Source organism: Aotus nancymaae, unplaced genomic scaffold (assembly GCF_030222135.1).
Source record: "Aotus nancymaae isolate 86718 unplaced genomic scaffold, 86718_ANA_hifiasm-v0.15.2.pri h1tg000057l, whole genome shotgun sequence".
In the NCBI taxonomy this organism is placed as follows: Eukaryota; Metazoa; Chordata; class Mammalia; order Primates; family Aotidae; genus Aotus; species Aotus nancymaae.
The window spans coordinates 25,621,392-25,636,365 of NW_026988471.1; the positions used below are offsets into that span (position 1 = coordinate 25,621,392).

Here is a 14,974-nt window from a genome sequence, read left to right on the forward strand (position 1 = left end):
ACCAGCTCCTAGCCCCCAGCACACACGTGGTGCATGAGGTCCACCAGCAGGTCCTCAGACGTGTCGTCACTGTTGAGCAGTCGCAGGATGATCTTCTGCAGGTCCTCCTCATCAATGAAGCCATTCTCATTAAAATCTGCAAAGACACCAGGCCTGCATTAGAGGGAGCTGGGGGCTGAACAGGAAGAGGCCTTGAGGAGTTCTGGAGGACCCGGCACCAGCCAGGACCCCACAGATGCCCATCAGCCTCTGGGAGGCCCCCCCAGAGCCCAACTCTCCCAGGCGGGTCTAGAACCTGAGACCCAGGGAGACCTGGGCAGGCCTAAGAGGCAGGCACTGCAACACCAGAGCCGGCTGCAGACACATGTGCTAAATAACCCGTCAGAAATACCAATGGCAGTAAGTATCGATCGTGTGGGTACTACATGCTCAGACCTCTCGCGAGCTCTTTAAGGCATTGAATCTTCCAATCAACCTTTATTAGTCTTTTACCAGAAAGAAACTGAGGCACAGAGAGTTATGTGGTTATCTGCAGCCCCAGGAGGTGGAAGGGGAGATTCTAGCCCAGCCAGGTTGACCACCGAGCCCCACATCCACCCCCATGCTTTGCAACTCTCATCTCACAACCCAGAAGCCAGGGTGTCTTTTGGTGGCTGGGAGCCAGGCAGTGTGGCGTGGAGGGCGGCCTGGATCTGGAGTTGGAAGGCCTGGGGGCCAGTCCCTGCTTCTGTCCCGATGCAGTAGCTATGTGATCTGGGCATGCACCCTCACCTCTGCAGTGAAGGGGGGACAGTGGTCCTTGTCATCTGTCCAGAGTGGGGCTGGCCACATTGACCTTGACAGTGCCCTCAAAGGGTTACAGAGACAAGAGGCAATATTCCCTCCAACCCCATGCAGCCTCCTTCATGAAGTGGAGTCCAGAAATGGGCAAAAATGGGCACCATTTCTTCATCCAAGGAAAGCCACAGCTGTCGGAAAACGGGTAAAGGACAGGGAGCCTGCAGACCGTGGCGGGCTCCACACACTTCACATCCCCCCCTAAGATAGCCCAGGGTGCTGCTGTGGCCCAGGTGTGCACAGAGGTTTCCAGCCGCAGGGAGCCCTGGGACTCTGAGGTGGGCGGTAGTGGGGGTGGCACTGGGATGTAGACTTCTGGGGGCCACGCTGGCTCGTGCGTGCCGGCTGCTCCTTCCTCAACTGCGGCCACAGCCCAGGGCCCCTGACTTCCAGGACAGTGCTCGGAAGTGCCCACCCACCGTCCTGCCAGTTGGGGAGTGCTGCCTGGGGCCTGGCCAGGCCTTGGGTCCTCTTTTTAGGGCCAGAAAACATGGTCATTACATAAACCTCCTCAGCACTGGACAGCCAGGTCCACCTTGAGGGGCGTCCTTTGTCCCTTCAGGGCCACCTAAACATGTCTTCTCAACAGGCCTCTGAAGAGCATGACCTGGAAGGACGACAGGTGGAGGAGGTGCTGGGCCACCAGCGGACAGAGACCGAGCCTCCTGGGGCAGCAGAGAAGGAGCCACCCTAAGGTGCTTGGCAGGAGTGACTGGCGCAGTGTGATGGGAGCAGAGGCTTCGGGGAGGGCCTGGGAGGAGAGCGCATGGGGGTTAAGTCTGGAAGGTGGGCGGAGTTGTGAAGGCTTTGAATGGCAGGAGAGGTGACTCTCAGGCATCCTCAGCACTGCTCCCCTCAAGCACCCAGCACCGTCGCCCCAGCCCCTCACTGGCCCGGCTGTGGTGGGGAGGGGGCGGAACGGTAAACACAGCTGCCTGCGTGAGCTTTAATAATCACCACCACAACAAGCACAGATGTTTTTGCTGTGGCCGTGCACTGGTCTAAGCACTTTAAAGTTCACTGCATTTACTCCCATCCTTCAGAGATGAAGAAACTGAGGCACACACAGATTAAATAACCATACTTACCTCCTTAATCTCGTTTCAGCTCCTTGCAACCTTTAAATATCCCTATAGGCAAATGAATCCCAAATGTATGTCTCCACCTTGGGCTCCTCCCGGGACTCCAGGTTCACATATGCACCTGCCCTCCTGCTCTCAGCCAACAGCCTCTCATATTCTATGTGTCCAAGCCCAGGCTCCTAGTGCTCCCCTCCCCGGCCCGTACCCCCAGACCTGCTGCACTCACAGCTGCCCCTTCCTGGGAAGTGGGCAGCTCCACCTCCCACCGCTCAGGCCAACCTGGAGTCATCCTTCTCTCTCTCCCTTGCATCCCACAGGCGACGGTTTGGCAAATCCTCCCAGCTCCCCCGACTTCCCATGCACTGCCCTCCTCAGCCCGGCCACCACTGCCTCTCTCCCGCTCGCCCTGGCAGCCTGTTGCTGAGCTTCCCTCCTCTCTCTCTGCCCGCTGAAGACTATTCCCAGCACAGCAGCCCGGGTCATTCCTTCCTCATTGCCCTCTTCTTACAGCCCTGTCCCACCCAGAGCAGAGCCCAAGTCAGCTCACCCTCATTCTGCCTCCTTGCTCAATCAAGCCAGGCACACTCCTGCCTCAGGGCCTTTGCACGGAGGCTCCCCCTCCTCGGGACACTCTCACCCAGGTCTTTCTTCAAGTGCCAGCTCCTCCTAGGGCACTACCCAGCCCCTGTGCAGACATACACTTTCTGTGTCTTCCCGGCCTTGTCATTCTCCCAGCACAGAATACTCCCCAACACACTGTGTGTCATTAGCTCGCTTATTTCCCTCCACTCAAATATAAATTCCACAAGGGCAGACATCTTTGCTTTTTTGCTCACTGATGTATCCCTAGTTCCCAGAACAGTGCCTGGGACACAGTAAATGCCCAATGACTATTGTTGAATAAATAATGAATGAACTACCCAGGGTAACCACTGGTATGTGATGGAGACAGGACTAAGCCCAGGCAGTCTCACTTAATGGGAAGTCTATGGTCTTAACCACCCCTAACTGCCTTTATTGCAATAAAGCGCCTGTCTTTCGTGGGCAGAGGATCACCCAAAACAATCACTACATTTGCCAGCCTCCCTTGCTGCTAGATGTGGCCATGTGATTATGTTCTGGACAATGAAATGTAAACAGAAGAGGCACAGACAACTTCTGGGACCATCTATAAGAAAGAGAAGGCATGGTCCTCTGGGATAATGAGGTGACCTTGCAAATAAAGGATAAAGCGACAAGATGGGGGACCTGGGATCCCTGACACTGAGAGTTTTAGAACCACTGTGGGTAACTATCTCTTGACTTCTACATATTAGATAAATAAATATATACCTTTCAGCAATCTTGGAAGCTATCTCACTTAAGCAGCTGTTACCTGTGGTGTACTGTCAATGGCCACCAAATGGCCAATTCATTATCTGAGTCTTATTCATTATCTGAGTCTCAGTTTCCTCATCTGTAAAATGGGAATCATAGCAGTACCTCCACTGAGTTGCTGTGAAGATTAAATAAGAAAATACATGGACATCACCTGGAATATAGAAGATGTTCAATATAGAAGATGCTTATTAGATATGAAAATGCAAACTGAAGAGGCCGTATAAACCCACCGTGAAGGAAATGAACGAGAGCTATTGGTTTCTCCAGTTTCTATACTTGTTCCTACTAGAGAAACTGAGGCCCAGGTTTGCTGATGTCACAGGGTCCTTTGGTGGCAGAGCTAAGACTCGTCTCTGTTCCCGTGGCAGGATGTGGGTGTGGAAGCTGTAAGTTGCCCCTCACTCCTCCAGCAGTGCCTTTCCCCCGCTGAATGCTTGTCAGTGCCGGGACTGGAGTCTCTCTCCCTGCACCTCCATGGGAAATGGCTCAGGGCAGGTAAAGGGGTAGAGGGACCAGCCCCGGGGCCTGGAGACAGTGGACAGCCGCAGTGACACCGCACTGCTGCTGGGAACCTCTGCAGCCTCTCTCAGAGAGAGTCCCCAGGTGTCCTGCTGGCCCAGCTCCTGTATGCAGAGACTGCAGCAAATGACATGGCTTTGGCCCCAAGCCATCTGGAAACAGAATAATTTGCTAGAGTAAATGTAGTCCTAGACAGTTCCGCTTCTTTAGGGATGGCAAGGGGAGAGCAGCCTGGGAGGGGCTGGGGGCTGGGAACTCCGGGAGGCTGACCAGCCCAGGCGGCCTCTGCAGCCTCAGACCACTTGGGAGGGCCTGGAGCCTTCCTCTTGCTGTCTCCCAACAATGCTAGGAGGGGCTCAGAGGGCTGGTGGAGTCAGGGCTCAGCCTTCAGGTCACCCCAAAGAATCTTACCATCATCACTCAAAGTCTCTGTCATTCTTACTCCTTCCAGTTTCCCCAGGACTTTTACAAAAATCAACCTGTTCGGTGAAGCGAGGGAGGGCTCCTTTCACCGTGACTTTCTTGAGAACTGAGGTTTCTTTGCCTCTCCCCAGCCAGCAGCACCTGCTGTGGCGTCAGGTCCCGGGAAGAAGGTCTGGGGAGACCTGCCACAGGTGCTCCGGTACCTGCCTGGGGATAATTCCTATCTGGTGGAGGCTGAGCTGATGAGAGCAGGAAGACATTGCTGGGATGGTGGTCTTTCACAGGTGGAAACTTTCTCCAGAGGTACAGAGAGGAGATTGATTGGCTGGAGACCAGAGTGTCTGTCAAATCACGACCTGGAGCCCAGTAGGTAAGCTCCAGGGAGGTGTGGCTGTCCCTGCTGGATTCTCCTTCTTTTTGTTTTTTGAGACAGTCTTACTCTGTCGCCCAGATTGGAGTGCAGTAGCACAATCTCAGTTCACTGCAACCTCCACCTCCCAAGTTCAAGTGATTCTCCTACCTCAGCCTCCTGAGTAGCTGGGACTACAGGTGCCTGTCACCATACCCAGCTAACTTTTGTCTTTTTAGTAGAGTTGAGGTTTCACTATGTTGGCCAGGCTGGTCTCGAATTCCTGACCTCAGGTGATCCACCTGCCTCAGCCTCCCAAAGTGCTGGAATTACCGGTGTGAGCCACCACGCCCAGCCAGCCCCTGCTGGATTCTTGACCAAAAGCCATTCCCCTGTCTTTCTTACATAACTGCAGTTTCTTTCCAGGATGACACCCAGCTTAAAATGTGTAGCTGGGTGTTTTATGTCTCCTTTGAGCTATGGGTAGCCAGGTGGCATAGTTCTGTAGTTCTGGTCAATGAAATACAAACCAAAAATGCTGGGTGGGGCTTCCAAGAAAGCTTGTGAAAGGAGAGTGGACTTATCTGCACCCTGGACGCACTTTTGTCTGGATCCCTTCTCTTATCACCTTTTCTTCCTTCCTGAAATAAGATGAGATGTCTGTGGGCGCAGAAGCCATTTTGTGACTATGAGGACAATGGTCCCTGAATGTTGGCTGAATAGGAAGCTTGAAGGAGCCTGGGCCCTCAGTTTCTTCCTGAGGCCATTGCTCCAGCTCTGCACTGCCTGACCCTAGACTTTGTGTTTTTTTTTCTTTCTTTCTTTCTTTTTTGAGACAGAGCCTTTCTCTGTCACCCAAGCTGAAGTGCAGTGGCATGATCTCGGCTCACTGCAACGTCCACCTCCCGGGTTCAAGCGATTCTTCTGCCTCAGCTTCCCGAGTAGCTGGGACTACAGGTGCAGGCCACTATGCCTGGCTAATTTTTTGTATTTCTAGTAGAGACAGGGTTTCACCACGTTAGCAGGATGGTCTCGATCTCCCGACCTACTGATCCCCCCGCCTTGGCCTCCCAAAGTTTTTTCTTTTTTTTAAATACCATGGCCACTGCTTCACATCACCGAATGCAACCCTAACTCCTGCAGCGGTTTAGACCAACAGCTCTCACAGTCTGCTGCTCACTAGAGCCATCCAGGGAGCTTCCAAAAAGCCCAAGGACCAGGACATACCCAATACCATTCCATCAAGTCCCTGGAGCTGGGGCCCAAGCATCTGTATTTAAAACAAAACAAAACAAAAGAAAAACAACTCGCAGGTGATTCAATGTACAGCCCAATGTGAGAAGCAGTGCGTTAGAGCAGTGCTTCTTAGACGTTAAAGCGCAGAGGAATCTTCTGGGGTTCTTGCTAAAATACGGATTCGAATTCAATGGGTGGGGCGGGGTGGGGCCTGGGGCTCTGCATTTCTGATAAGCTTCCTGGCAGTGCTGATGCTGCTGGTCCGTGGGCCACACCCGGGGTAGCAAGGGCCGCAGCACTGAGTTCCGCCTTTGGGCTTCTGCTGAGAATCGTCACCATGACGATTACCAGGCCCGCCTTCTCCTTTCCCTTTCTGCCTTCTTTCCCCTTTTTTATGATCCCTCTTCGTCCTTCACTGCGGCCCAACCCCTCCTCAACTTATGGCACAGGCTCAGGATCCACACATCCCATCTCCGATCCTGCTGACAGCTCTGTAAAGAAGGCTTCTGAGCCCAGAGAGAATTCAGGTTTGTCTGAGTCTGTCTGATGAAGCCTGGGAGTTTACGAGTCCCTGGGCATCTATTTGCACAGCTGATTTGCATGAAGGCTTTGAGCTTTTTGTGTTTGTGCTTAGGCTGGAGGAAGGAACCTCTATGCTCGAGGGGCCTAGAGAGAGCGGATGGAGGAAGATACAAAGACACTGTGGAGGATATGGTGGTGTCTGGTCCTTGATCTGCCCTGAGGCTCCCAGTCCGGCCTCTTGGGACCCTGGGCGTTCTCCCTGAGTTGGAGCTGAACATGATTTAGCTTGTGCCTTGAGGCCCAAAGAGAACTTGCTGCTCACCTCACTCCTGAAGAGTTTGAGTGTTTCTGGTGTTTTTGTTTGTTTAGCTCAGGAAACCGTGGAAAGTCAGGGGAGGCAGGCATCTTTTGCAGCCTCTGCCCAGCCTACGCTCTACCATCTCTGAGAAGCGTCCCCACCCCAGTGGCAGGCCTCTGGAAACATGCTTGTTTTGCAACTCTGCTTCTTTTTGGCTGCAGGTGATTGGGCAAGGCTGGTCACCTATCCCAGGGGCAGCTAGATCATTGGCTCAGTGAGAAAAAAGAAGGGAGAAACAGATGCTTGTGGCTACTCAGTCAGAGTGAAGCCTGCAGGCCATGTAGGGGCTGGGCAGTCATCTTTGACCTGTGGGCACAGAGGCATAGCAGATCTGCAGAAGGAGAAGGGAAGTCCACAGGGAGAGGCAGAGATGAGAGACGAGGCAGCCATGGAGAGGAGACCGCAGCTGCCTGGCTTCCTGACCCCCCTCCAGCTGTGCCCGAGGGCCCCGAGAGGCCTGCCTCACTTCCACCATGGGTTCCATAGTGCTCTTCTTGACAGATGAACTCTAGTGACCTCTCCCAAGAGCCACACGTCTTGGTGCTCAGGCTTTGGTATAATCCCCAGCCCCCTTGAGTGTGGGTGGGAACTGTGACTTGCTTGCAACTGATGGAACTTGGCAGAAGTGATGGGCTGTCGCTTCTGCCATCACGCTATGTTTTTAACTCCATCTTGCCAGTGGGGGACTCAATAGTCTCTCCCCCTGACTGTCTTTGAAGAAGGAACTGACCATGTTGAGGGGCCCATGTGGCCAGGAGCTGAGGGCAGCCTCTGACTGAGAGCCAGCAAGAAGTTAGGGCCCTAAGTCCTGCAGACAAAGGAAGTAAATTCTGCCAACAACGTGAGCAAGCTCATGAGCAGACTCCCCGAGTCAAGCACACTTCAGGTGAGAAGGCAGCCTGGCCAGAACCCTGATGGCAGCTTGCAAAACCCTAAGAGGACGACCCAACTAAGCCATGCCTGGAAACTTCTCCTAGCCCACAGAAACTGTGAGGTTACTAAAGTGTCATCTAAACCCTCTAAGTTTGTGGTATTTTCTTAGACAATGGAAAACTCATCTACTGCTGGGTCTTATCCGTTGCTTTTACACAGGTAAGTTTCTGTGGTTTGCAACCTAAAGACTCTTGGCTAAGACAGGAACACGAAGCCTGGACTGGCATTCTCCCAGAGGAGCAAGCCCGGCCAGAGGAGCACTGATGGGGGCTTAAGCCAGCACAAGGCCTGACCGAGAGGAGCAGTGGCTAGAGGGCTCCAACTCCCTGGAAGCATCAGGAACTCCCTGGAGACTCCCAGAAATACTTGGCGTTAGGAAAGAGGAAGGCCGGTGTGGACAGGTGGGGCCTATGAAGCCAACAGAATTTGGATATGTGGTTTCATTTCTACATGTCCTGCTTGGACTTCACTGTAAATCTGTGTCTTATCAAATGTAGGACATTTGAGGCCATTATGTCTTCAAATATCTTTTCTACCCTGTTCACTCTCTCCTCCTTCTCACTCCAGTTGGATACATGTTAGACCTTTCTATTGTCTTGCTTGTCTCTGAGGCTCTGTTCTCCTTTCCCTTGAATAGTTTTTCTCTCTGTTCTTCAGATGAGATTATTTCTGTTGATCTATCTTCAAGTGTCCTGACCCCTTTGTTATCTCAATTCTCCCGTTAAGCTCATCCAGTGAATTTTTATTTCGGATATTTTATTTTTCAGTTCCATATTTTCTATTTGATTCTTTCTTATAGTTTCTGCTTCTCTGCTGAGATTTCCTATCTTTTCATTTGTTATGAGCAGTTTTTACATCCTTGGGCGTGATTATTGTGATGATTAATGGTATGTGTCAAGCTGACTGGGCTAAGGATGCCCAGATAGCTGGCAACAAATTCTTTCTGGGTGTCTCTGTGAGGATGTTTCTGGAAGAGATTAGCATTTGAATCAATAGACTGGGTAAAGAAGCTCTGCCCTCACCAATTGGACGTCGTTTAATCCATGGAGAGCCCAATAGAACAAAGAGGTGGAGGAAGGATGAATTTGTACTCTCTGAGCTGAGACATCCATCTTCTTCCATCCACAGACTTTGATGCTTCTGGTTCTTGGACCCTCAGAATGAATTATGTCACCACCTTTCCTAGTTTTCCAGCTTCAGACAGTAGATCATGGGACTTCTCAGCCTCCGTAATCACATGAGCCAGTTCCTAGAATAAATCTCTCTCTCTTTCTACATATACATGTAGAGATATGTGTGTGTGTGTATACACACATATAGACACACATACACACACACATATATGTATACACATATAAACAGCCTATTGGTTCCATTTCTCTGCAGAATCCTGACTAATCCAGTTATAGTAGCTGTTTTTAAATCCTTATTAGCTAATTCCAACATCTGGGTCATGTCAGTCAGTCCCCATCCTTGAGAATTCATCGATTTAAAAACACGTTTTTGTATACTGTGTACCATTTTGAATGGCTGCTTGGACATTATAAATGTTTTGTTGTGGAGACTCTGTATTTCCCCAAAGAGTGCTGAATTTTTGGTTTTAGCAGGCAATAGGTATGAACTCAAAGTGCAAACCCTGTCACTCACAGACCTGGTTAAAATGTGGTGGCAGCTCAAATCTCAAGTTAGTTCTTTTATCCTTAGCTGAGCTGCTTTGAGTTTGCCCTCGTGTATGTGGTATAGAGGTCAGAGAGTGATATGGGCATAGTTTATACACAAAATTTGGACTCCCTTTCTCTTTCATAGGGTCTCCCTCACTTTGTGGGGGCTGTGTGTGCCCCAGACTCTCTGGCTCTTCAAGTCAGAAGGAGTCCAGTGTTTCCACTCACTGAAGCCTACCTTCAGGCTTAAAAAGTTAAAAATAAAAAAGGCGGGTGAAGGAAAACCCATCTACTACCATTTCCTTCTTCCAGGCATCAGATCTCTCTAGAACCCATCTCGCTTTTGGTAGCTTTCCGATGCCATCGGCTGGTTGATTTTTCTATTTATTTTAGAGTTTTACAGTTGCTATCTGCAGGAGTGACAGTATGATAGGAGTTTACTCAGCCATTCTCAGGAGGAGACTCTGATTTCTTGTGTGCTTATTGAATGCTGAACCTGAGGACATAATGGGATATAAAATTATTACTAAGTCCTTTTTACAGATGAAAAAGCTGAGGCCTCATAGGTCCATCTGGCTGAAACGTCTTCTAATGTCTTCTATCCCCATCCACTGGGGTGAGGTAGAAATGAGATGGAGTCCACCAATGTGGAGACCAGGGAGGAGCTGGCGGGAAAGGAAGGCAGGTGAGATGCAAACGAGCAAGTCTAAATGTTCAAGTCCTTTGAGGCCAAAGAGTGATCAGGATGCACTAAAGCCTTGCACCTGGTTAGTTTGAAGGCTTCTTGAGACTTCTTTCTTTCATTTTGATTCCTTTTGAGAATTCCCTTGCATCCCAGCTGTGCTACATGGACATTTGCCTGGTGAAGAGCAGGACTTCAGCAGAGCCTTTTGACTACCCAGGACAGAGTCAGAGACCAAAATATGTCAAAGGACCTCAGAGATTATCTCTCCCTTTCCCCTCATTTTACAGATGAGAAAACTGAGCCCCAGAAAGGTGAAATGATTTGTCCAAGAGTGTTCAAATTTTCTTAACTTCTCATCCAATGCTCCTTCTGCCAAATAGGCATAAATCCTTTACATGCATATGTGGTCCTCTCTCTCTCTCACCTGCCCACACACCATGCACTACCACCAAATATCAACGCCAATGACCCCATTGCCCTCTGACAACACGGAGGGGAGTCTGTCCATTGATGTTGTCATTCTCAATCATTCTTTTTACTCCATGGTACGTGCAAAACACGACACATACCCATAGATACCCAAGCAAACCCCAGCTTACGCCATCCATCAAGGAACTGATGATGGAGTCGATATGGTATGTTCTCTCTGGCCCTTCCACCCCTCACCCCTCAGTCCCCCACAGCACCTACCGTAGATGCGAAAGGCGTACTCAATCTTCAGGCTGGGGCAGGCCTGCTCACTGAACACAGACGCCATGCTCAGCATATCCTCAAAGGAGAACATGCCGTTGTGGGAGAATACTCTGCAGATACGGTCTCTGAAAGGGTTGACCTGTGGGCAAGGGGAGGAAGAGGGAGGAGGTCTATCAGGGTCAGGGTTGTGTCACCCTGGGCCTCTCTCATCTGTCACAAACCTGGGTTTCAGATGAAAATGACAGCCACAACCTAAATATCGGAGTAGATAGTAGCTCACTGAGCCAGGCCCTGGGCATGACGGGGTGCCAGCGATGGCTCTTGCAGATGGATATGTGACTTCACAAGATTCCTGCAAGGATGCCACCATTGAAGATAATGCTTATAATGCAAATGCAAATGAACAAAAGCATGTCAGAGCTGAAACCTCTCCCACTCTAAATATGAGTCCTGCTCTATGGGGTAGAAACCGTGAGAATCCAGGCAGACATAACAAGAAGACCCTGCATCAATTTTCTCTCCCTGCGCTCAGGCAGATGCAAGGCAAGTCAACAGGCTCACTGCCTAAGCGCATAGCCAGCCAGGAAATGAGACACCAAGCTTCCTTCCCCTGCGGACCTCCCCTTGTCTTTGCTGGTAATGATGGGAGGGAGGTGGTTGCCAGGACACCAATACACTCGTTAGATCCATGTCACATGACTCATCTACACACACACACACACACACACACACACACACACACTCCTCATGTCTTATAGAGACTGAAAACAGGGCAGTTGATGTGGTAGCTGCTGGTAGCAAGAATAGTATCTACTGTACAACATGTGAACATGCTGGAAACTGCAGAGAAAATATTGCCAAAGATACAGAGAAATAAGTATTCAAACAAATTTTACACTGTGAAAGCTTTGCTAAATAGTTAAATAGAAGTATAGATTTTCTAATGTGGTTTTCTTAGATTCTGTATGTGAAAAACCACATTTCTTTGAGCCACTGAAGGAAAAAGAGATATGGACTGAATAGTAAATGAATGTCTTCAACGAAAACGCCACGGATGGGGAAAAGTGCAGGTACTCTTGGGCATGAGGGGGTGGCTGCTCCTGATGGAAAAGTATTCTGGGGTGAGGGTGCAGGATGGCAACACATGCCGAAGACCTCCCTGAAGAATTTCCTGCAGGCTACTGCAGTCAGGAAGGTAAGCCCAGAAATACCTAAGTACAGCAGAATGCATTGAAATGGTTCTCTTAAAAAGAAAAAAAAAAAAAAAATTAAAATATAGTAAAACTTGGCCAGGTGTGGTGGCTCACACCTATAATCCCAGCACTTTGGGAGGCTGAGGCAGGTGGATCACCTGAGATCAGGAGTTCGAGACCAGCCTGGCCAACATGGAGAAACCCCATCTCTACTAAAAATACAAAAAAAATCATTTAGGTGTGGTGGCGCATGCCTGTAATCCCAACTACTCAGGAGGCTAAGGCAGGAGAATTGCTTGAACCCAGGTGGCAGAGGCTGCAGTGAGCTGAGATCATGCTATTGCAGTCCAGCCTGGGCAAAAAGAGAAAAACTCCATCTCAAAAAAAAAAAATATATATATATATATATATATGGTAAATATATATATAGTAAATATATATGGTAAATACATATATAGTAAATATATACATGGTAAATATATATGTATAAGTTTTACTATATATACATATACACATATTTGTGTATATATAGTAATATGTATGTACATATATATATGTTTGTATAGTAAAACTTATACAAATATATATATACACACACTCACGCGCACACACACACACACACAATGATTTGTAATCAGAAGGGTACTGAGTATGAAAATCTGAACCTCATGGAGGTTTACTGGTTAGCTCTTGGAAGAGTTCTTAAAAGAGCTATCAAACTTAAAGATGAGTTACATGTTTTCCTGGCCCAAAAAGACAAGTGTTCTGAATTTGCTGACCTTTCCATGATAACAAGTAGCTGTTGGCAGTGTGCTACCTAGCAAATATCCACCAAAATATAAACTCAATTTCCTTTGACTCTTCAAGGTAAAGGTGACTCATTTTAACACTATTGCTTTTCTAAAGAAACTCATGCTTTGAAGAGAATATTTTTAAAATGGGATTTTTGTGGTTAAAAACGTGTATCACCTATAGAAATGCTTATATTACATACCTGGAAATATAGAAACAGACTCTTCTGACCTGTTTGGAAATTCTCCAGATAAAGAATGTCTGTGGATTTTGAATCCATTGTTAAAAATATAAAAGTGTAACACTTTCCACTTAGTGTAAGAGCCACTGACTGACATCAGGGGAGGCAGAAAATTACCAGCTTAATTTCCATCAAAAGCCTTTAATTGGTGAATGGGGTTGAAACTGAGGGCTATGATTTAAGACATGCAGCCCATGATACATTTCCTCTCTTTGGATCAGTTATGACAGCTATTAAAAAGAAACTGAACTAGAACCAGACCTCTGAATGGCTCTAGCTCAATCTAAAAGCAAGATTTCAAAGAATGATGAAGCATATCCAACCACATTGCTTTCCCTTACACATTGTTTTTCTTACAGTATTATTAGTTACATTCAAACTATAGTGCAAGGAAGAAATCTTACTATATCTATTAAAGGGAAAATTGTTTGTTAAATATTCAGTTTTTAGGTTGTCCTTAAAATTTTTTTATTTTGATATTATATCAGCCAATATAGTAGTAAATGTATACAGTTTATACCTGAATATATACAATGAGTGCATGTTTCTCATTTTTTCACATTATTGCTGGGGATGCGTGATTAAAAATGGCTGGAGATTTGTGATCTAGGCTAACTGCTCATCTCACAGATGTGGAAATGAGACCTGGGGAAGGGAAGAGACTTGCCAGCAAGTGGCAGAGCCAGCCTGAGACCAGGACTCCCTGCTCTGTTTCCACTAAGGTGCCTAGTGCCAAACAAACATCAAAGGCCAAGCACAGTGGCTCACACTTGTAATCTCAGCACTTTGGGAGGTCAAGACCGACGAATCACCTGAGTTCAGGAGTTCAAGACCAGCCTGGCTAACATCTCAAAACCCCATCTCTACTAAAAATACAAAAATTAGCTGGGTGTGGTGGCATGTGCCTGCAGTCCTAGCTAGTTGGGAGGCTGAGGCAGGAGCATGGCTTGAACCCGGGAGGCTGAGGTTGCAGTGAACTGAGATCATACCATTGCACTCTAGCCTGTGTGACAGAGCAAGACTCCGTCTCTCTCCCTCTCTCTTTCCCTTTGCCATAAAGTGCAAAAACAGAATCTAGATTGAAGTTAAAGACATGGCTCATGGCCTAAGAGAACTCAGTGGCCAGCTAGAAATGACTCTGACTCTCATTATGAAAGTGAGAGGCATAGGAGGAGGCCATGGGACTAAAGGCAGCAGGAGGGAGAAGGCCAGAGGAGAAGATGGAGCTGACACGGAGCCATCGGTCTTACGAAGCGGGGAGGAATCTGAGGATAGAGCAGGGGACACTGTCCCTGAGAGGATGGCAGGGCAGATATCAGGCTGCAGGGCTAGGGCCGAGCTCACCAGAGCTGTGTTTGGGTCCTGAGGGTCCAGGAGTGGCATCCGTGAGGCCTGGCAGGCATCTGCCAGGAGAGTGTCCCAGGACTGTCTCTGTTCCAACAAGGTGCAGCTTCCCTCTCCCCCAGGGTCCCTGTCTCAAGGGATAGCCCAGGGCACAAGCCCCCCTGTGACAGAGCAGCTCCAGTCAAAGGGGCACTGATAGTGCTGCGGGAGAGTGTCTAAGGCCCCTGGTGGTGCAGCCTGGTGCCCCTCCCTGCTCTCCGTCCTGAGCTAAAGGCCAGCTCAGCTGATGTCCTCAGGTCTGGTTCAGCCTAGCCCCAGGCAGACAGAACAGCCGAGAAGGGGAAGCTGAAAGAGCAGGCCTGATTAGTGATCACAGGTCCAGTTTACTGGATTCCAGATTTTTGATGCTGTAACTTTAACAATCTGAAAGCTGAACCAATAAATTTGGGGACCTACCCAGAGAGTTATAGTCCGTATTAAATTTCACACTCATTTAGAAGTCTTCAATCCTCCCAAGGAGGAAGGAAGTGACTGTTGACAAAGCAATGCTTCCATTTCAAGAATAACACATACCCTAGTTTGAGGGCGTTTTGAACAAAGGGAAGATAAACATGTCACTATAGCAATTTACACAGGTAACTCAGTACTACGATCTCAATCTAAGCATGATGAAACTAAAGAAGATGAAAATAAACCCCAAATGCTGGGAGTTTTTTTGGAAATAGA

The 14,974-nt window shown here is 48.7% G+C and overlaps 1 protein-coding gene across 1 annotated transcript in view; it reads right to left on the reverse strand.

Annotated features, from left to right (window-relative positions):
- Nucleotides 1-14,974, reverse strand: part of CIB4 (calcium and integrin binding family member 4) — a 64,982-nt gene that overhangs the window by 1,991 nt on the left and 48,017 nt on the right. The window contains exons 4-5 of the mRNA XM_012475348.3: nucleotides 10,676-10,817; nucleotides 27-136 (exon numbers count right to left, since the gene is read on the reverse strand). Coding sequence (XP_012330771.1) covers nucleotides 27-136; nucleotides 10,676-10,817 — 252 coding nt within the window. The remainder of the gene's footprint in view (nucleotides 1-26; nucleotides 137-10,675; nucleotides 10,818-14,974) is intronic.